General features: G+C 42.7%; 2 protein-coding genes and 1 long non-coding RNA gene across 8 annotated transcripts in view; 1 reads left to right on the plus strand and 2 right to left on the minus strand.

The window, feature by feature from the left end:
- COL17A1 (collagen type XVII alpha 1 chain) overlaps window positions 1-3,113 on the minus strand; it is a 64,246-nt gene extending 61,133 nt beyond the window's left edge. The window contains exon 1 of the mRNA XM_081006241.1: window positions 2,953-3,113. The gene's annotated coding sequence lies outside the window, so the exon portion shown is untranslated. The remainder of the gene's footprint in view (window positions 1-2,952) is intronic.
- A 1,577-nt stretch (window positions 3,114-4,690) lies between these two features.
- The window catches only part of LOC308477426, a 314,602-nt gene continuing 297,636 nt past the window's right edge, over window positions 4,691-21,656 (minus strand). Inside the window, exon 2 of the long non-coding RNA XR_013986554.1 lies at window positions 4,691-4,984. This is a non-coding gene — a long non-coding RNA (uncharacterized lncRNA). The remainder of the gene's footprint in view (window positions 4,985-21,656) is intronic.
- SFR1 (SWI5 dependent homologous recombination repair protein 1) lies at window positions 17,887-21,274 on the plus strand. 6 transcript variants are annotated; one of them, XM_081005950.1, is made up of 4 exons: window positions 17,887-18,249; window positions 18,941-19,065; window positions 19,525-19,935; window positions 20,946-21,274. In XM_081005950.1, exons 2-4 carry the CDS (start codon window positions 18,961-18,963, stop codon window positions 21,135-21,137), a joined length of 708 nt encoding a protein of 235 aa, XP_080862076.1. In that variant the 5' UTR covers window positions 17,887-18,249; window positions 18,941-18,960; the 3' UTR covers window positions 21,138-21,274. The 6 variants fall into 6 exon arrangements, with proteins under 6 accessions (XP_080862076.1, XP_080862075.1, XP_080862077.1 ...); XM_081005949.1 differs by lacking the exon at window positions 17,887-18,249 and adding an exon at window positions 18,317-18,511; XM_081005951.1 differs by lacking the exon at window positions 17,887-18,249 and adding an exon at window positions 18,317-18,458.

The raw sequence follows: 21,656 nt of genomic DNA on the forward strand, positions 1-21,656 counted from the left end.
TGTTAATTCTAGGTATTCACAATTATAACTAAACCAGAGCAGAACATTATTCTTTTAAGATGGTTTTGCTCATTACGTATTCTTACTAATACTGGTGTTTTTGTAGCATCAGGGCATAGTAGAAAACAAAAACTATGGAAAACTTATGAGCAAAAAAATACACCAGGAGCTATCTGAAATAGGCATAAGATCTAAAAGAAACAAGGGAAATTATAGTTTTATCTTGATAAGAGTTCTTCAAATAGAAATAATTGTTAATGGACTTGTGATATAATTATATCCAAAGCAAGTGATTGCTTGCAAAATGCAAGCATGAACAGCAAGGTTGATACTGCGGTAATGAAGGAGCAATTTAGAGAAGGAGCATAGCTCACAGGTAGAGCTTATGCTTTGTGTGCAATCTCTGCCATCTTCAGCTGCTGCCAGTTGGTGTATTTAGCAATACTGGGGTAGTCTGTGTGGCTTTCTCTAGATGTCTTGGGCGTTGGTTCAGTGAGATAACATGGCCAAAGGACTTAAGCACTGAGGCATAGTGTCCATTACAGTGGGATGGTGAAAAACCCCAGCAGCCCCAAAGGGAAAGGCCTTCCCAATTTCAAATAGTGATTGCTTCTCAGAGTATATTCATGCTACATTAAACTGATCAGATCCTGCTGTAGTCCCGGTATGTCTATGCTGCTTGGTGCTTGCTGGGGTTTCAAGTAAGAGTCTTTCCTGGCCCCACCTGGAGATGCCAGGGACTGAACCTGTGACCTTCTGCATGCAACACATATGCTCTCCCACTGAGCCACTTGTATGATTCAGTTTGTGCCAGCTCCTGCCATTCCACCCAGCTACCACTGAACCCCAGCAGAGAACCAGCAGTGGCTGTGTGGTCCCTTCAGCTACTTCTCATGCTCATCATGCAGATGGCCCAAGGCGAAGGGAAGTTAGATTTCTTTCAGACTCTTCCTGCCCTCCCAGTGATGTATTAAAGCACTTGAGCAGGAGCACAGAAAGTCTTCATTTGGTCAGGCATTTAGAACTCAGCTTTAAAAAACCCCAAAGTTAAGCAACTTGGAATAGGCCGCTCAAGATAGAATCTTCAGAGGCCGGAAAAGGATATGGGGGAATCTGGTCCATGCTTTTAAACAAACCATAACCACAATTCCTGCCCTGTTAACACTGGGCACTTCCATGTTGTTGGCATTTTGAGGTGGGATTCAGTCACTTAGTGGCATCAAGGTGCCACAATTTTAGTTGATTCAGAGGTCTTGTGCCACAAACTTTTTAAAAAATACCCCACCAAACTAGACTTTTTTGTTATATGGAGCGTGACAAGGAAATGCACTGCAAAGCTGGAAAAACACTTAGTTTGAGGCATCAGCCATCAGCCATCTCCCAGCAAACAAATCAGGATGAATGTTCAGTAGGCAGGTTAAGTGGAAGCACCCTTAGATTAGTTGCATTTTGATATATGCACCACAAGTAGGGAGCAGGATCAAGCAAGATGTGTCATGCATGCCTCTAAGAAACAAATGTCCTTAGGATAAGGAATATGTTTGGTACAACACACCCAGCCAGCTCAGTGAAGTGATTTGTACTACACACTGCAGAAGAAAGCAAGATTTTTAAAATGCCGGAAGCCAACAGCTAACTTGCCCTGAGGGTATATTTATACAGTAATTTTGCAGAATTTGTGAATGGAAGTAAAATGGTGTGTTCCACTTCCTCAATATTTCTTTCAGCTCCCTAACCCAAGATTGTCTCTTCTGATGTTCTCTTTTCAGTCATGCCCTTAACACTTCAGAAGAAGGGAATGTTATCCCATAGGTAGAGGAAATTCATTCTGGGCCCTTTCAGCCACTATTGAAACACCATAAAAGTCACAATGCTCTTCAGAGCTGCTTAATTTTTAATCATGTTCTTTACTCCTATATTTTCCAGGAGACTAATTCAGCATTTAACTTCAGAAGATTTCTGAGAAGTTTGCCTCTATGGTAGAATCTAGCAAAGGCTTTATCAGTGTTGATAAACATATTTAAATACTATTTTGCAGATGGGGGGGACGGACCTGAAAGCCCACAGTCCAGGTTTGAAACCAAAGTAGTAGCAGAGGTGAGCAAAATAGACAATTGAATAATAAAGTAACACAATGCAAAGAATTAATAATGACCCACAAAACACCCTTTTCATAATGATGCTAATTTTTGAAAGTCCATAACTCAAGATTAGGTACTTAATTATACAGGAATACAAAGGAGTTCAGTGATTCCTGATAATATACTCCTTGCTGATGAAGCTGGCTTGAATCTATTGTTATTTTTCACAGTCAACACAAAATTCCTTTCTGCAAAGGAACTGCAAGCATTTTTTGAGAGATACGGTTCAGTGTACCCAAAAAACAAGATCCACACACATCGTCCACAGAACTAGCACACAATAAGTACATTTCTGTAATGATGGTTATGCAGTCCCTCTGCCTTGAAAAATGCATTAGTCAGTCTTTCTTCCAGGGTTCTGACATACCATACCCATCTACAGCTATAACCATAATCTTGTGAATGCCTATCTAATAAGGCTGCAATGCTTTTGTATGCTTACTAGGAAGTAAGTCTTATAAAATTGACTTTCAAGTAAATATCCACAGGACTGGACCACATGGACCCAGATGTGAGAGGAAATGCTTATTTTGGCTTGTTTTCAGAGTATTGCTATTAAGTTGTATACTTATAGCTTTTCTTTCAGTGCCAATTGTAAACCTATTTTCCGCATAACCAAACTGTCTCAATACTCAGTCTCTACAGCATAATTACTAGACTTCTTAATATAGAATAAGAAGCTATTTTGGCCCATATTTTGCCTGAGAATTATCTCTCCACACTTTCCCCCTTTTTTACAATCAAATAATCTGATAGAATTATAGCAGAAAAGGGCACCCTTCTGAGTGTTTCCTTGTCTTGTGTTACATACCTGAAGTGCTTCTGTTTGTAATCCTTATTGTTTGCTTTCTACCCAGATCCCAGATGTTGTCCCACAAGTCCTTGAATAAAGCACTCCTTCAGCAGTATGGTGTTTCTCAGACTGAGTGATCCTCAGAGAATGCTGAATTTGACTTGTATTTAATGTCTTTTACCCCACGCCCCCCAAACACGTATGTTCTTTTCCCCAAAACATTTTTCCTAAACAAGTCCTGACAAAGGTGTGTGATGGTTTCTTGCCTTACTCCACCCTATCAATTATCTGACACAGTGCGGGTAAAAAAAAAAGTCTGCCTCCAGGAATCAAATTTAACTGCTGAAATAAAACACATCAAGCTACAAGCTCAAATACACCCAGTCTAGCCTATTGCAATGTACTTTACATGAAGCTGCCTTTATACATGGCGTGGAAATATTAATTGATGCAGAATGAAGCTAGTTGGGGTTAGGTATTTGTTGGCTACCTTTACATTTTAGGCCCCAATTTGAAGGTATTTAACTCTTAAGTTCTAAATAGTATAAAGGTAAAGGTAAAGGTACCCCTGCCCGTACGGGCCAGTCTTGCCAGACTCTAGGGTTGTGCGCTCATCTCACTCTATAGGCCGGGAGACAGCGCTGTCCGCAGACACTTCTGGGTCACATGGCCAGCGTGACAAGCTGCATCTGGCGAGCCAGCGCAGCACACGGAACGCCGTTTACCTTCCCGCTAGTAAGTGGTCCCTATTTATCTACTTGCACCCTACTTGCACCCGGGGGTGCTTTCGAACTGCTAGGTTGGCAGGCGCTGGGACCGAACGACGGGAGCGCACCCCGCCGCGGCAATTCGAACCGCCGACCATGCGATCAGCAAGTCCTAGGCGCTGAGGTTTTACCCACAGCGCCACCCGCGTCCCTCTAAATAGTATAGGGCCAGGTTATTTGAAGAAAAGACCATATGAGGCCCAGGCCTCAAGACTGGCTTCAGAGTTGTTAGGACCCTGTGAGACATCTGCAGAGTCCGGACCTCCCTGCTACCTCACCCTCTCCCTCCCAGTAAGTAGCAGTGACTCTGCTGCTGAGAGGTCAGATACATGGCAGTGCCCCTCATTAGTGACTCCTCCTGACCTGCTATTAAGGTCAATTAGATTCATGATCTGAAGAAACTGGGCCTTTTCCGTAGTGGCTCCGTATTTGTAGAACTCCGTCTCAAGCCTTGTGCATTTGACCCCTTCTCTCTCCGTGTTTTTGAAGAGGCCTTGAAGACCTTTTTGTTTCCATCAGCTTTTAGTTGAAATATGCTGAGCTAATTTTTGAATGGTTGCTACTCTCTGCCTTAAATTGTTTTAACTCTTTCATGGGAATCTATTGTTGAGGTGTTTTATAAACCATTTTAGTTTATAATTTTATATCTTTCTTATCATTTTATTTTATTCATTGTGAGTCACCTTGAGAGGGCATAGAAATACTGAACCACCTGATTAAACAAGCAAACCACTTGAAATATCAATTTCCCAAAGTGGCCAGCCAGGGACCTCTAAGTAGCCTACAAGCATGACTTGAAGACAAAAGCAACTGGTAATAGGGCGCCAAAAAGAGAGGCTACATATGCCCCAAATTCAGGACGAAAGAAGACACAGATTTGCACTAAATTTGCACATGCTAATTTATATTCAAATATGCAAATTTAGAAATGACTAGAAAATAAATTGAAATACAATATGCCTCACCATACCAGAGAAGACTGTAACCAGGTTACAGTGGTGCCCCGCGAGACGAATGCCTCGCAAGACGAAAAACTCTCTAGACGAAAGAGTTTTCCGTTTTTTGAGTCGTTCCGCAAGACGAATTTCCCTATGGGCTTGCTTCGCAAGACGAAACGTCTTGCGATTTCTTGCGAGTTTGTTTCCTTTTTCTTAAAGCCGCTAAGTCACTAAGCCGTTAATAGCCGCTAAGCCGCTAATAGCCGTGCTTCGCAAGATGAAAAAACCGCAAGACGAAGAGACTCGCGGAACGGATTAATTTCGTCTTGCGAGGCACCACTGTATCTGTGTGCCTGCTCAACGTCCTGTCTTTGTGCTAGTAGTTGACGGGCAACTTCAGCACCCTGTCTTCTCCCTTCATATTGTTCTTTATCTTCTTCCTGTGGTTCTTACCTTACTGATATTTTTTATCAGACTTGGATTGAACAGCCCTTCCAGCAGAGGACTGACCTCTGCAAATAATTGATATTTGGTGGCACACTGACTCTGAGCCCCAACTGGAGTTTCAATGTAGCCATCGTGGCTGCTTGCCACCTTCCCCTTCATGAATCTGTTTAATCCTGTTGTAAGAAACGGGAGACGTGGTAGGAGGCACCATTATACAGGCACAGGCCTGCAAGGGACCAATTAAGGTCTGTAGTTCAACCAAAAAGAAAAGGCACCAAATGCAGGAGAAAAGGGGAAGAAATCCTCCACCTGCGATCTCAATAAACGATTCTGAGCACTTGGGTGTTTCCTCCCCATTTTCCCCCATGTAGCTGAACTCCCTGTGTGGTAGAAGGGAGCCTCCTATTTTACAGCATCTTGATGCATTCTTGCTAGAATGTCATAGTGGAGACAATAATTCTGAATGCCCTTTACACAGCTAAACACTTGCAGCAGGTGGATCTATATCAGCAGTTCTCAACCTGTGGGTCGTGACCCCTTTGGGGGGGTCGAACGACCCTTTCACAGGGGTCGCCTAAGACCAGGGGTCAGCAAGCTTTTTTGGGGGTGGGCAAGCGGGGAGTGGCGCCAGGATGTCACCCACCCTCACGGCTGACACCCAGTGTGCACTGCATCCCCCGCACCCGCCTTCCTCCACTGGTGACCTGAATTACTTTCACTTTTGGTTCGTTTGCTGCAGAAGGCACCCTTATGGCAATCAGAACTTGAGTGAGCAAGTACTGTAATACCTATTCACTGATCCCCAGTGGAAATTATTCATAACATTTTCTCTGTGGTGCTCATCATATCCAATATGCCTCCTCAGCTACAGACATGTTTGATGTCTCCAAGAAATTTAGATCATCCTTTGTAGCCCAATGAGTAAGAAACCGGATAGGTGTTTCTTGGCAACAAACAGTTTAAAGTGCTGATTTTATGAATCACTTTGCCTATTTATTCTTGAACTTCCAATATTTTTTCAAAGGGAAAAGAGATCCCTTAAAAGGAAATCGGAAGAGTGTTGATAATTGATAACTCAGCACTTTAAAAAGAGATCGTGTTGCTCTCCTCTTTGAATTCACTATGCTTACCAAATAATATCTTTAATAAACTCTAATTGTCACTTACATTTACACAGCCCCCAAGTTTTTGTGGGCAGCTAATTTAATCACCAGTAGAAAATTATTTCTAATGAGCAAACTACTTGTTACATGCAACTGCAGATGATTCCTCCCAACCCCCCAAATGGGCCTTGAGCAGCTATGGTTTTAAGTAAAGGAACAGAGGCAAAAGGGTGCCTTTCCCCATTGATTTTTCTTCACCAAGCATAAACTACCCTAGTGGCTTTTCCCCAACAGAATTCCACCTGGAATGCTGCTGAAAGGAAAACATATGGAGATTGGTGTGATTTTGATTGGGAAAATGGCTGTTGGAGAAAGATCAAGTACTAATTCCTGCCACAGGAGTGATCATAGGATTGTAGAGTTGGAAGGGGACCCCAGGGGTCAAGTTTGTGAGCTCTAATAATAGAGAAGTTGGCTGGGCCCTCTTTACCCAAGGGGATCTACCCATGAGGCAGTTTACCATGGACTCAGTGCTAATCATACCGTAGGTGCTGGATTCCACCCAACTTTGAGGGAGCCCAGCACACGCACGCAACATCATAAACATGATGCACACATGTGATGTCACATGGCGGGTAGAGGCCACAAGGCCCACAACAGCCTCAGGGAGGCTTAACAGGGCCAGCCACAGCCATAGGTAGGCCTGACAAGGCCCAGCCCCTCAAGACTGGGGGGCTCTGCCCCATCCCAATATATTTGGAGGTGGCTGAGGTATCCTCAGCCCTATAGAGTTGGCACCTATGGATCATACATATGGAGCATACATCCATATAACATCAAAATTCATTCCCATTTTATTTTTCCATTTAATCCAGAGATATGGTTTCTGTAGAAAAAAACCACTTGTGGAAATGGTAAATCCAGATTAAGCGGTGGGTATAGGGGAAGACATTGTTATAAGAACAACATAGTGTGGACACTGTGGGGAGGGGACTTGCATGCCTGAGCTGCACTAAGTCCACAATAACCTGCTCCGAGGAAGTGCCCAGTGATTTTCTCCTGGTATACAAGAATGGGCTGCAGACTTGCATACTGCACATTAGGTAGGGTATCTTGAAATGTGCCTCTGCTTTGCCATAACATGTCTGCATCCTTTATATATGCATATCACACAATGTGGGCTTAGAGACAGCTTAACCGAACCAACAAGTTTGCCCATGCAGCTTGTTGATCTTTAGTAGCTGAAAAGAAAACCTAGTGACATGCTAAAACTGAATCCAGGGGCCATGTTACTCCCATTCGCTATTTCAGTGAAGCACGCAGGACTCAGTATATCACTTGCACCAAAACTCTCAAGGATATTATTGTTCCATGACTTCAGTCCATGATGTGCAACAGATATCAAACATGCAGCTTCTGATTATAACCCAATAGATTCCTACAAAGACCCAAAGGCCACACCTTCAGCATTTCTGCTTTGGAAACAGTCAGCCGTGGCAAAAGTTAATAAGTTTGTCTTGAGTTTTTTATTCATCTGGTGACTCAGAAAATATCTGAACTCCTGTCTCACACACCCTTCTTTATCATCACATGAAAACCACCATGTAGGTGATGAATGATAAACAGAGCTGTGTGTCGCCCATGTGTCCATGCACTTTTGCTTTATGAAATCTGGATGGAATCTCGCACAGAAAGTGCAGGAAAGAATTCAAGGTTTATTAAGAAGTGAGGAGTTTCTATCTCTTATGGCTGAAGAAAAAAATCTTTGACACGCGAACAGGCTCAATATGGCAAATGCTTAGAACAGGAGTGGGATAACCCCAGGACCAAGACCCCAATGCATCTCTACCTTCAGGCCTCTATATGTGACCTTTGAGAATATTCCTAGGCACATCCTTCTCCCTGGCCACTTCCTTCACTAGATTTGCTCTGTATCCTTCTTGTGCTTCCTGGCACATTTATCTCCTTGGACTGTGATAATCCATCTGCTCTATTTGGATGGGGGATGGAGAGAGTTGCGTGTGTCATACCCTCCAACATTTTCACCCCCCAAATTGGGACGTCAGGAGGGGCACGCCTTCTGGCCTGGTGCTGGTCACCAGGGACATGCCAGAGTTCAGGTGTGATCCTGTTGACTTGTGCCAGAGTGAGCATCTTCGGTTGAGCACCGGACCCAAAATCGGGACATTCCAGGTCCCAAACAGAAACCGAGATCGGCTTCTGTGATTCAGGATGTCCCACTTAAAATAGGACACTCTGGGAGGTATGGTATTTGTGCGTGTGTAGGAATTGCCAACTTGTGGGTAGGTGAAACGCAGCCTTCTGAACAAAGGTGAGAGTCACATTTATGGCTCCACCCACCTTTGCATCTGACCCCACCCAGTACTGGCAAGCAGCCCTCAGAAGGTTCTCCAAGAGGGAATGGGGGTCTCAGACTGAAAAAGCTGCCCACAACCTGGCTGATAAGAGGCCATATAAAAACCACCATCTTGCCAGAGAGCTGTTGCTTGTTCCGGTCACTCATAGTTCTTGGGCCAAGATCCTAAGCCTCATTATGCTACAGGCAATTTCACAAACAAGAGAGACATTTTTGAGATTTTTCTTATATAGACAGAGAGGTTTTTAATAGACAAACAGATTCTGAGCTGGGTGCTCATTCACTCTACGCACTCCCACTACTGGCTTTGGAATCCATGTACACATGATGTAATCGGCGAGGTAGAGCTATTCTGTAGTTTCTTGAGAAACACAACTGATTGGTGCATTTCCCCTCAAACCAGCTTCAGACGAAAAGGAAAACATAAGCCACATTCCCTTTGTGGTTCAGCTGAGGTGTGTACATGTGAGGCAACCATTTGCGCATGCATGGATGACAGCTTTATGGTGGTGCTGCAGGAGTGGGGGGGGGGAACAAATCAGGTAATGTGCACCTTGTGAAGACATCTGTGCCCTCTCTGCACAACAACGTGCAAGTGTGACTTGAAATCCTGCAAGGGGAAATGACTTCACTGCATTTTAAGCCACTAATACATACACAGCCCTAGGGTTAAGACTAAATCCTAATTTAAGCAGCACTGGTTACAGTTTTGGGAAAAGTGATTGCTTCATTTGAAACATACCCTTTCATATAATATATATGGATAGAATTAATATATTATTAATGCATTGTCAAGCAGACATTTACTATATTAATTTTTAACTGCAGATGCAGACAGACACCTCTAACAGATTGTAGGAAAGTCACCTATTTTCTTTTTGTCTCTTGTATTTGGTATGTGTGTGGCTGACTACTGTGATTTCTTGGGTGATTATTCCCCTCTAAAGGGCTTGCATTTTCTCCTGCTGGCTCTTGCCTGCCATGACTGCACCTGTTTTTCCTGGGGCATATCTGCCAAGTGCAGACTTGAAACAATGGCAGTCCTTTATGAAAAGGTACATTCCAGAAGCATAAAATATTAGCAGTGAATTCACATGGGCAGATGCTTGTGAACGCTGCTCAGCGCAAGATGAGACATGAAAGCAGAACATCAACAAACTCACTTCCTTGTGCTTGCCTCTCACGTGGCAGCCAAAAACCTCCTGAGCCTACCTTTTCAGTCTCTTAAATTGTAATTCTATACATAGCTACTCAGAAGTAAGTTCCATTGAATTCCCTGGGGCTTGCTGTCCTGGTAGGGATGGATGAGAAATACAATTCAATCCACATTTACAGCTGAATCTATGAAATTTGAACTTTTCAAAACAATATAAGAACCAAAACACAGCCTTCCATTTAAATTTGTGCTTAGCCCAATTTTATGATAGAGTTCTCCAACCTATGTTCACAGACATGCAGATATTAAGGGGAAGTGCCAATGAAAATGAACATATTTGTAAAAATAAGATACAAAATTGTGCTGTATTAGGATAATTGCTTGGGGAAATGTATATGTTAGTTTGCAGGGTCACTTTGGATGGTGCCCTGAGTCCCTTCCAATTATTGGACTCTTGTCCCCAGTGACGGATTCTATTGATGAACTAGTCAGACAAGTTTCTTTGTAGGACAATGCCCTTATCTGGCCACTTAAGTGGCCTCATCAGCATCCCAGTAAGTGATGGTGCCTTCCAGGCTAATAGGTGGACCTTCCCACCCCCCCACCCCGCTTCACCTGGCTGCTAGGTAGGAGAACAATAGTAAGTGTATGAGAGAGCTGGGCTGGAAGCGGGAGAGACAGAGACATGCTTGCTCCTTGCTAGATCTAAAGCTGTAACTAATGGAGAAACTGTACTTTGGGATGTTAATGCTATGAGCCCTTCCATTTTACACTCAGGTTGTATATGTGTGCAAACAAAACCATATAGCCCAAAGCCACCACAATCTCTGCTGACCTTCATTCCATGGCAACCAAACCCTGGGTAAGTGCTGGAACCCCTGGATTCTCTCACCACTTCGAGATTGGGGTGATAGGTAGGAACAATGAAGAAAGTTAAAATAAAGAGTGTTGTCCCCCCTCCCACAGACACCCCTTGTCCCATTCTGTGTACACATGCAGACATTTCTGTACCTGTAATAAGTTTGGGTTCAGTACCTTGACGCCAGACTTAACACAGTGATTTCATTAGTCAGCAGATACAACAAGAAGTTTTCTGCTGGAGCCCCTAAAGCCAGTCAGGCTCCACCCTCTCAAATCATTACTAAACTCCCATCCCAATGTTTCTTTTAAGGCAGGCATGTCCAACTCCCAAGAGACTGATCTACTCCCAGTATAAAAAAACTGGCAGTGATCTACCCATTGTCATCATTGGAGGGAGGAGGAGCGTGCATGGAATGGATCATCGCCCAGAGTTGTTGAGCTTTTTTTAGGAGGGAAGTGCCCAGAGTTACAGTACTGAGCTTTTTGGGGAGAGGATTGCACAGAGTTTTGGATCCCGCGATTTACCAGGATCAGACGGGGATCTACCGGTAGATCACAATCTACTGGTTGGACATCCCTGTTTTAAGGAAATGTCTCTGAATCACTACAAGCAATATAGTACCTACACACACTAATCAATCAATCAATAACAGGAAGTGCCCAGGAGCAAATAATACCAGACTTAAGTGACGTTTCACAAATCCCATGCAATCATAGTAGTCAACAGTTCTGATACTCCTCAAATTGACCCATTTATAGACACATGGCAGGGTTATCCCCTGTCACCCCTGCTATTTGTAATAGCAAAAGAGGTTCTAGCCAACCAATTAAGAATGGACTCTTAATCACAATAAGAGGCAGAGAATATAAAATCAACGTGTTTGCCGATGATACACTGGTAATGATCCAAAATCCAAAGGAAGCTCTTCTTCCTCTTGTCAATCAGTTAAATGCATTCCACAGAGTTGCAGGTTTGCAAATTACTCAAAATCAACAATACTTTTTTTCTAATATAGACATAACAAATTCATCCTTCACCCTTGCACAAGCAATTGGCACACAGGAATTATAAAGGTCTATATATGGAAATAGTTCTAAAACTCAAGAAATAGGAAAATGTCAAATTAAGCTGGCTTGGACAAATAGCAGCTATAAAGATGTCTATCTTGCCTAAGTTCCTATACTTTTTTCCAAGTTCTTCCAGTCATCATCTCCTCACAATTATTTATGCAATGGCAAAATACACTTAATAATTATGTGTCTAATGGCAAACGCATGTTAACGCTAATATACTATATAGACATACGTCTAAGGAAGGACTGGGAATGCCAAATCTACAACTCTGCAACATGGCATTTCAAATCAAATAATTAATTATCCTAACCAAAAAGTTTAAGCAATTGAAAAGTCCAGAGAAAAGTAACATTTCAACTGGCAACTGAGCAAACTGATACTCCCATCTCTAAATATAGAACTGCATAGCATAATTTGTAGGAACTATATTAACTGCACCCTTCATCAACTTGGTGTCCTCCAGATGTTTTGGACTACAACTCCCATCAGCCACAGCATGTCCTGGTGAGGACTGATGAGAGTTATAGTTAGAAACATCTGGCGGGCTCCAGATTGGCAAAGGTTGTTTTATAGGATTGGCAACAGTACTGCAGGTACATGATGCATCAATGTCAGTTGTGTGTTTGGCCACCAAATGCAACGGGGACTAACTGGCCCCGTGTTTAGAAGCTGAGCACGTGTTTCATCACCTAAAATCTGAGACTCAAATTGTTGCATTGCCCGAGGCTGCCAAGTTTCATTACTGAACGGTTTAATTGCATGACGCTTGGTTCTAATTATTGCTTTGACATTAGGAATCTGGCAGCCTTACAATGGTCTTTAAACTTGTACCTGCAGGTAGCAGATACCCTGTTTTGCTGGTGAAGGACAACCTGGGCCAAGTTCTAGAAGAATTTGTTTAATTTACTAGCCAACAGTGTTTTCCCCTTCTGAAGTTTGCTTAACATCACAAAGCTGAGTGCTTTGTGAGGTGCTAGATTGAGATGAACTAATTATTCTTGTAAAGAGTGAATCTCCAGAGGCAACCTATACCTAATCTTTATGATAAATCCTCAGAGCTCTGGCTATGTTCTCTATTACAGAGAAAATAAACCCAAAAGAAGATAACCTGAATTGTAAGGGTAAGCTGTCAGGAAGGGGAGGGGGGTTGCTGGGCAAGAGAAGCAAACACCCCATCTACCATCTTTGCAGCTAATTATCACACTTCTTGGATGAAATCTGGCCAGGAGGCATTCATGACATGCTGGGGTAATCTTATGGTAGCTGGTAATTCCTAGCCATCATGAGAGTAGGTAGACCTAAATCTTCTGGGACACACAATCTCCACATCTCACAAAATTTGATAAAGCGTATTATAAAGCCTCACCCCACATGGCTCAGCTTCAGGCTGGGAGGGAAGTGTGCTCCTCCCACGCTGCTTCGCAGACTGGGGACTGGGAACCGTTTTTTAAAGCTGTCCAAATTGGCTGAAGATGGGCATGATTTCCCCTTCCCTGGGGTAGCACCCAGGGGGTTGCAAATACATTTACACTGTTTGCTACGCTCACAACTTGGGCAAGGGATGGGTACAAAGTAAAAGGAAAAATAGAGGCACATGGAAGGTGATGTAAGCCATGTCCATGGCATGGGGGCTGTGGTGGAACCACCCAGCAGATTGTGCGCAACTGCTGGAAATGGGAACCTCACCTTGCCTGGTTGGCAGATTAAGCATAAGACTTCACCAAGGCACAGATGGCCTTCCTTGGGTAGAAGAGGTTAGGAATTAAGGCTTTCAACCTCCCACTGTGCCACACATATTGTGTTGGTAAAAACCTGCCAGTACATAAAACTGTGACCTAGTTGTATACTCCAACAGAGGATTTTATAAGAGTGCAAAGCCTGCCTCAGTATGAAAGAGAAAAAAGAACAGCCATGCAATCTCTTATTAGGTGGCACTGGTCAGAGGCATAGCTGTGTCCCTCTGTAAGAGCCTGTGACTATTAAATGAAAGCTTTACATACATGCAATTAAATATATGTAAAATAATCTGCAATGTAAAAGATTTTCCAAGTCTGTTTTGATGCCATGTGGATGACTCTAAGATTTGACACCTGTGTAGTGGTTAAAAGCGGTAGTCTCGTAATCTGGGGAACCGGGTTCGCGTCTCCGCTCCTCCACATGCAGCTGCTGGGTGACCTTGGGCCAGTCACACTTCTTTGAAGTCTCTCAGCCCCACTCACCTCACAGAGTGTTTGTTGTGGGGGAGGAAGGGAAAGGAGAATGTTAGCCACTTTGAGACTACCGTATTTTTCGCCCTATAGGACGCACCGTCCCATAAGGCGCACCTAGTTTTTTGGGGGGGAAATAAAGGGGAAAAAATATTTCCCCCCCAGACACGGGGCTGGGGTGGGGGAAGCCCGAGCTTCCCCCGACCCCAGCCCCCAAACAGGCAGCTCTCTGCAAGCCGTGGGAGCCCAGCGCTGGCTCCCGCTGCTTGCGGAGAGGTCCGCGAAGCCTGGACACGCTGAGCTCAGTGCGCGCAGGCTTCAGCATGCAGGCAACTCTCCGCAAGCAGCGGGAGTACTCCCGCTGCTTGCAGAGAGGTCCGCGAAGCCTAGACGCGCTGAGCTCAGCGCACGCAGGCTTCAGCATGCAGGCAACTCTCCGCAAGCAGCGGGAGCCCAGCGCTGGGCTCCCGCTGCTTGCGGAGAGGTGTGAAGCCTGCATTCGCCCCATAGGACGCACACACATTTCCCCTTCATTTTTGGAGGGGAAAAAGTGCGTCCTATAGGGCGAAAAATACGGTACTTAAAGGGAGTGAAAGGCAGGATATCAAATCATAGAATCATAGAGTTGGAAGAGACCACAAGGGCCATCGAGTCCAACCCCCTGCCAAGCAGGAAACACCATCAGAGCACTCCTGACATATGGTTGTCAAGCCTCTGCTTAAAGACCTCCAAAGAAGGAGACTCCATCACACTCCTTGGCAGCAAAATCCAAACTCCTCTTCTTCTTCTTTGTCCTGGAAGACAACACTTTACGCTTGGCAATTGTTTTTAAAAATAATAATAAAGTTTATTTTAAAAAGTATGCAAAATTAACAGTGATTATTTCACAACAGTCACTAGTGATGACACAAATATCCTCAAGTCCCCCTTGACATCCCTTTTATTGTGCATTCATAACGATTTGTGCTCATAATGCAATCAGGGCAGTCGTTCACGATCCTGCTTTAAATACTGTCTACACCTGCAAAATTTTGGGGGAGGCAATGGGTACAACCTCAAGTTTCTTCTGAGCTGTTCTGCTAGCAAACTAGAATAATGGGGACTTTGCACTTCATTCATTTCCCTTTGCATTGTCGGATAAAAATCTCCAGACAGTCCCATTGAAATAGCATCCGGGCTTTCATTACTTTGATCTGACATGTAGCATTTAGTACCAGCCCTGTAATAAAAAGCAACTGCATACAATAAAGTGTTCAAAGGAAGCCCCAATGCTATTGTTGCAACAATGTGAGCTGTGCAATCTTCAATGTACAGCTGCATAATGATGGAGTTTTTAAAAACTGCAGGCATAAACTTGAAAAAGGGCATATGTATGGGCAAAGCAATTCCATTAAGCAAAGTTTTCAATGAAATCATGTACTGAGTGGCTGGACTCTTGTCCGCTAAAGCTTATTCTGTATTTTACAAATGGTTAGTCTTTAAAGCACAATAAGACTCTTTATTAGTGGTTCCCAATCCTTTCACTCTTATGAACCCACTTGAAAACTGCTGAGGGTCTTGGCGAACTACTGAATTATTTTGCCACCTGCCACTGTCATGTGCTGTGCTATGTGTGTATGGTTTTTAATTGTATTTTTATTTAATTAAAAAATCATGAGTTCTTGTTTCAGAACCATGAGTTTTCCTTAGACATCAGCCATATGAAGTATTGCCCAAAACTTAAGCTGCAAATACAGTGGAAAGTTAAGCAGCAACAATAATAAAATGAAGGAGGAGCAGCAAGGACCTTCAAAACTGGGTAAATGCAAGGAATAAGAAGTTGGTGACAAGTGGATTTTGCAAAATAGTAGCTAGAAGCAGCAGCTTTCTTCGTTAGCTGCGATAGGTGTGTACGTGTGTGTGTGTGTGTGTGTGTGTGTGTGTGTACACACACACACACAAAGCAAATTAATTTGGCAAAAAGTATATCCCCTAAAAGAAAAGAGAACATCTTGATATATTTTACAAAAGCTGGCAAGTACAAAGATAGCATAGGGAGAGGTAGATTACACCTTCACTTCGCCACCACAATAGGAGAGGCCCACACCCACACCACATGACTAAGAACCAAGGGTGGGACAGGAAATGACCACTGATCAAAGTGATCTATGCTACAGCATATTCATGACTGTGGCCCAGGTTGCATAGCAATTTACAAATAAGAAAATGTTCAAATAGCAAGTGTTATTCAACTAGCAAAACCACAACTATATACCGTAAGCCCATACTGGAATGGGAACGGCTAAGGAAATTCTGCAACACCAGGTAACTGCATAAGCTTCTCCACCTTAATGCTCCAGGCTATAGAAACATGACTGCATAGTGTCCTTTGTCTGTCAGGGTAAATCATAACTGTTTGGCTTTCAGCTACATCAACAATATAATGTAGAAAATCTCTTGAGATGCAAACTGAGACGTATTTCCTAAGTAGGGTGAGTAACAGTGGCATCATCAGGATTTTACAGGAAGGTTCTGGATTTCCTGCCTGGTAATAGGTTCAACTGAACTATGCAATATGACAAATGACTTAGGAAAGCAATTGGAGAGGTCAACTTGACCACCTCCTGCCCCAACTCTAGTGTTCACTACATATGTCCAATATTAGCACAATTACTATTATAAGTGCTCTTCACAGAATATAGAATGGATTGTGCAATGTTTGAACCCTGCTGTTGAAATGAAAGCTTAATTGATCAATAAGGTGGTGCTTATATAACACAATAAACATGTTACAGACAGGTTTGGTAATGAATTCCTGTCCCATTAAACTGGCATGATGTTGGAGAGTGACTCACTCATGTTGATGTTGAGTAACAATTTCAAGAACGACCATCCCTGACTGTAGGCTGTTTACTCCAGTGTTTGAAACTCCCATTATTCTAGGCGCTTTTTGCGACAGGGAATTTCATTAATGCGAGCAGTTTCTGACCTCTGGAAGCAGTACTGCTCCTAGTATTTCAGATTAAAAGTGTCACTGAATGAATGAAAGAACCTTCCCACTTCCAGCCATTCTCTGAGGACTGGAGAAGGGGCCCTCCTAAGAATATCAGGGGGGCAGGCAGGGGAAGTATGGCTTTGTGTTTGTTTGTTTGTTTGTTTGTTTGTTTGTTTGTTGCAGTCTTCAGATGAAGACTAGACCATGTGAAAAATATAAGATTTTATATGCAGTTCATTCACTCCCAGCTTTGTATTCTTGTTATAAAAAAGAGATTTAAGGTGCCATTTAGCTCCTAGCTTTCATGTCTGTTTCTAACACTGGTTAACTCTGAAGTAAATCTCACATAACTCCATGTTTCAGATAAATATTCACAGAACTGCTGCTCAGATTCATTTAGCACCATACAATTATCTAGAAAAGGTAAATTCTCTTGCTCCTACAATTTTTTTAAAGTGAACAAGCAATAAAGTTAAGTGCACAGTAAAACTTGTTCGTTTTATTTTTACCTCACTTTTAAGGCAAATAGTCTCCTAAAGCAGCTCTCACCAGTTTTTAAAGCCCTTTTTTCCTATTCTACCTTGTTCAAAATAATAATAATAAAAAATAATAAAATGTAAACACCTTCAAGTCTGACTCTCTTAGGCAATTCCTTAAGATAGGAAATTTGGGTTCTGCTATTTCTGACAGAATCACAGCTGCATCGTTCCCACTAGATGCACGTGCACATAACAAGCTCCTCCTTATTCATTTGCTCCCTGCGAATGACTTTATACATCCTTGTGCCTACTCTCTTTTGTTGTTGCATAAAAAAAACATTGTGGTTTTATAACCTTTCCAAAAGGGACAATTTACCCAACCAACATTGGAGGGTGGGAAGAAGACAGACGCTTATTGTGTGTTAAGCATACAAGTTTTTCGCAGCATCCAAACGACACCGTTAGCAGCCCGCCCCCGCCGTTTATTCCCGATTCATATTTTCTGTGGAAAATCCAGCAAGTTACAAACAAAAAAACAAAACAACACGGCGTATTTTATTTCTGAGGTGATTTCCTTCCAACATGTTTACTTCAGAAGGAAGCCCGGCCGGTTTCAAGCGAGTTTTACTCGTAACACTGCAAACCGTAGCATTCACTTTCCTGGGAGTAAGCCCTACTGAACCCTATAGGACTTTCCTCCGAGTAAGCCTCTACAGGAAGGAGTTTCCTGCTCAGCTCCTCTCGATATAAGGCGGCGATTCCGCCCCACACCGGCCCGCCCCCTTTCTGAGAAGAGAGCGCAGGCGCCGGGAGACCGCGAGGCGAGATTTGCCCTTTCCTGTTGTTTCCTCCGCTTCCCTCAGAGCGGGAGTTTTTGAGCAGATGTGTTTCCCTCTCGCCCGCTCCTCGGACTTGACGTTATCATCTCTGAGGTAAGGAGTTGGTGTGTCTGCGCATGGGCGGGGCAGAGGAGTATAACCGTTGCTCAAAGGGGCGGGGCTTCTTGTCCGCCCGCGTTCCAGTTCCTACCCGCTCGAATTCACGAGGAGGCCCACCGAACCCATCCATTCACTCATTCTCACCAGACGCGCCTGCGCAGAACGGAAAGGCCCCGATGCCTAGGACGGCGCGCGAGTTTTCGGTGGGCAGTTGCGCTGTCAGTTGACGAGTCGACGGTTCGCGTCAGTTCTGGGAGTCAGTAGTCAGACCACTCCGTCCAGCAAAGGCAAACGGCCACTGAGGAGGCTGGGAGTCCTTTCATAATAACTGTAGTAGTAGTAGTAGTAGTACTAATAATAATAATAATAATAATATACTGTACCGTTAATCCATTTAGCAGAAATGCAACAGGTGTGTTCCTTGTACCATCTGTTTCTTCATGAAATGAAATATCTTTGCCTGTTGAATTTCTGCCATGTGATGGTTATAGAAGTCTTGCATGTGGGGTGGGGAGGCCTTTTGAGCATAGCCACCAGTGAAGGTTTTAATATCAAAGCATATCCCAATTGCTCACAAACTGAGTTTTCCAATTTTGAGAAATTGTAGGCTGACTGGAATAAAAACAATGGTGTCTTAAATGTAAATATGAGACCTGCCTTTTGAGGGGTTTTTTTCTATCCCCAGCAACTGAGTGCATTTTGAAAATGGAAACGCCTGTATTAAACAAATCTACACTGCTATGCTCCACTCCAAAGAACTGCGAGACATCTGCTCAGAGCAGCAGCAGCAGCAGCAGCTCAGGGAAACAGGTGTGTAGCTTTTATTATGTCTCTCCCTCCTAGCTGCTCCTAAACTGATGTTATGTCACTGAATCTTTGGAGATTTCTGCAAATCAGAAAGAAATCTTGGTACAAAATTTGACCCCAAGCTTAAAGTAAGAAAGATATGTATAATGCAGGCTTCCTCAAACTCTGTTCTCCAGATGTTTTTTTGGCCTACAACTCCCATAATCCCTAGCTAGCAGGACCAGTGGTCAGGGATGATGGGAATTGTAGTCTCAAAACAACTGGAGGGCAGTTTGAGGAAGCTTGGTATAATAGATAACATTAGGGTGTTGTTGTTTTTGCCTGTTATGTGTATATGCATGCATATATAAAACAAAACAAAAATCAGTTCATGCAGGTAGCTTGTTTTTTGTTTCCATATACCATTGTTATTAACAAAAAAAACCCCTTCGTTCTTACTACTCCCATTTACATTCACTTTAGCCAATGAGTGCAACTCTAAGAGAACGATTGAAGAAAGCAAGACGGTCCTTTCATTCAGCTTTCACTGTTGCAAAGCGTCTTAAAATAGATGATGAAAACAACGGCAGCCCTTGTGAAGGAAGGGCTTTATCTAAAGGAGAGACATGTTCTAAGTCACAAAATGAGGGTGAACATTTAGAAAAAGTTCCTGATGCCACCATGTGTTTGAAAAGTGCTTTGCAAGAGAGAGAGCTCTGTGTATTGAAATATACTGGATGTAGTGAAGCTATACAAAGCTCTCCAGAAGTTCGGTCAGAAACAAATTGCAGGCAACGGGAACTATTGGATGAAAAGAGAATGTTAGCAAAGAAGATTCAGGAAAAGGAGGAATTTCTTCGAAGACTTAAACTCGTCAAAATGTACAGATCAAAGGTGAGACGATAAAATGTTCTTGAAAATGTATTTAATTGAAAATGTTCATTTTGTTTTAGCCCTATTGAGAGCTTTTAGAAATAAGCAAGTACTGCAAAGAAATGTGTGTTCCAATATTTCCTTAGTTCTCTTTTAATTCTAGCACTGCAATTAAGCAAAGTACTACATTAACCCAAATGCTGCTCCCATCTGGCATTTTGCAGTGTAGCCATCGTCAACCATAGAAATGACTTATTGTAGACACAGGATGCTGACACCAAAAAAATGCACTTATGTGCAAGTCTTGTTTATGTGCAAGTCCTTGTGTCTCTCCCGCTGTCTTTCTTCCTTTGTGACTTATCCTGAATAAAAATTATATCTCATTTTAGCTCTGTAAAATTATGAAGGTGATAATTTAATGTTAATCGTACTTGGAGTAGACTCATTGAAATCAATGGACACTTAAGTCAGTTGCCTTCAGTGATTCAGTTCTGCACAGTATCCATAGCATTTTTTCTGCTAGCCCAAGGATTTCCTTCTGTGCAATAGAATTCCCCCCGCCCTTTCTCTACCCTCAAGTACCTTCCCCAGATCTGCTCCAGTGGGTTGGGGGAGAACCCAGAAGAGATTTAGGGGCATGGGAAGGGAGGTTCAGTTACACAGTGAAAAGTACTTGTGCTGATGGAACAAGTGAAGCTCTCTATGTACATTGATGGTTCTGTGTAAATAGGAAGTAGTTCTTCAAGCAAATGCTGCAAAATGAGGCTAATGTCTGATATGGAAAGTAACTGGATACCAAAGATTGATAAAACATAATTTTAAAATGCCATTCTTTTAGGTAAATTTTCCACTAGAATCTTTTAACTTTTTTTTTTTTTAAAAAGAATTGTTGAGAGGTCTAGCACTTAAGTTTTCAAACATTGCAGATTTAGAAAAGGGAGAGAACTTGTCAGATGTGATGTAGGCTTGTTTGTTAAATCAATACTGGGATATTACCAAACAACTTCAGCTTTTTTGTCTTCCTCTTGCAGAATAACCCAACAGAGTTGCGGTCTCTAATATCAAAATGGCGGTGCAGTTCCCAAGCAATGCTATATGAGCTACAGTCATCCTTGTCTACAGATAGCAGGAAATTAAGTCTCACTCAATTGATAGACAATTTTGGATTAGATGATAAACTGTTACATTACGTTAGAACAGAAGAAGACTTTACAGATGCATGATACGGCTGTTTCTATTTCGTTCTTAACACATCAGAAGATAAATATTTTCAAAGTTTAAATTTGGCTTTTGAGCTGCATTGCTGGACTGTTGTGAATCCTTGAATCTTTTAAATATTAAAAGACTGCTGCAAAAAGTATCTGATTAGTTCAATCAGTATGTGAAACTCAGCCCCCATCCCATTATCCTTGATTCTCAATGCCCCTTTAGGTCTTAAAGCTGCTGTTAGAATAGAAGACAACTGCCACACTTACACTGCTGCAATTTTAAAAGTCCAGTAGCCCTGTTTTGCCAATCCACTTTCCTTTCTACAGGTGGTGCAGTCTGCTTTTCCTGCATCTTAGCTGAAGTTTTCACTCAGTCCTACTTTCTTTCACACACTTCTTTAAAGTTCATATCCCCACTGCACAACATTTGGCCCACTGCCTGTATTGTGCTTTAGACAACTGTCTTTGAATCCTGGCAAGCCTCAAAGGTTTCACCACCACACAACAAGCACAATATAATACAGGTATTTCTTT

This window comes from Podarcis pityusensis, assembly GCF_964106645.2.
Source record: "Podarcis pityusensis genome assembly, chromosome: 5".
NCBI lineage: Eukaryota > Metazoa > Chordata > Lepidosauria > Squamata > Lacertidae > Podarcis > Podarcis pityusensis.

Excerpts from the sequence above, each read along its gene's own strand:
- SFR1 (XM_081005950.1), top strand. The coding sequence starts at position 18,961 with ATGGAAACGCCTGTATTAAACAAATCTACACTGCTATGCTCCACTCCA. Across the intron at positions 19,066-19,524 it reads GCAGCAGCTCAGGGAAACAG|CCAATGAGTGCAACTCTAAG; the intron begins GTGTGTAGCTTT and ends CATTCACTTTAG. Across the intron at positions 19,936-20,945 it reads TCAAAATGTACAGATCAAAG|AATAACCCAACAGAGTTGCG; the intron begins GTGAGACGATAA and ends TTCCTCTTGCAG.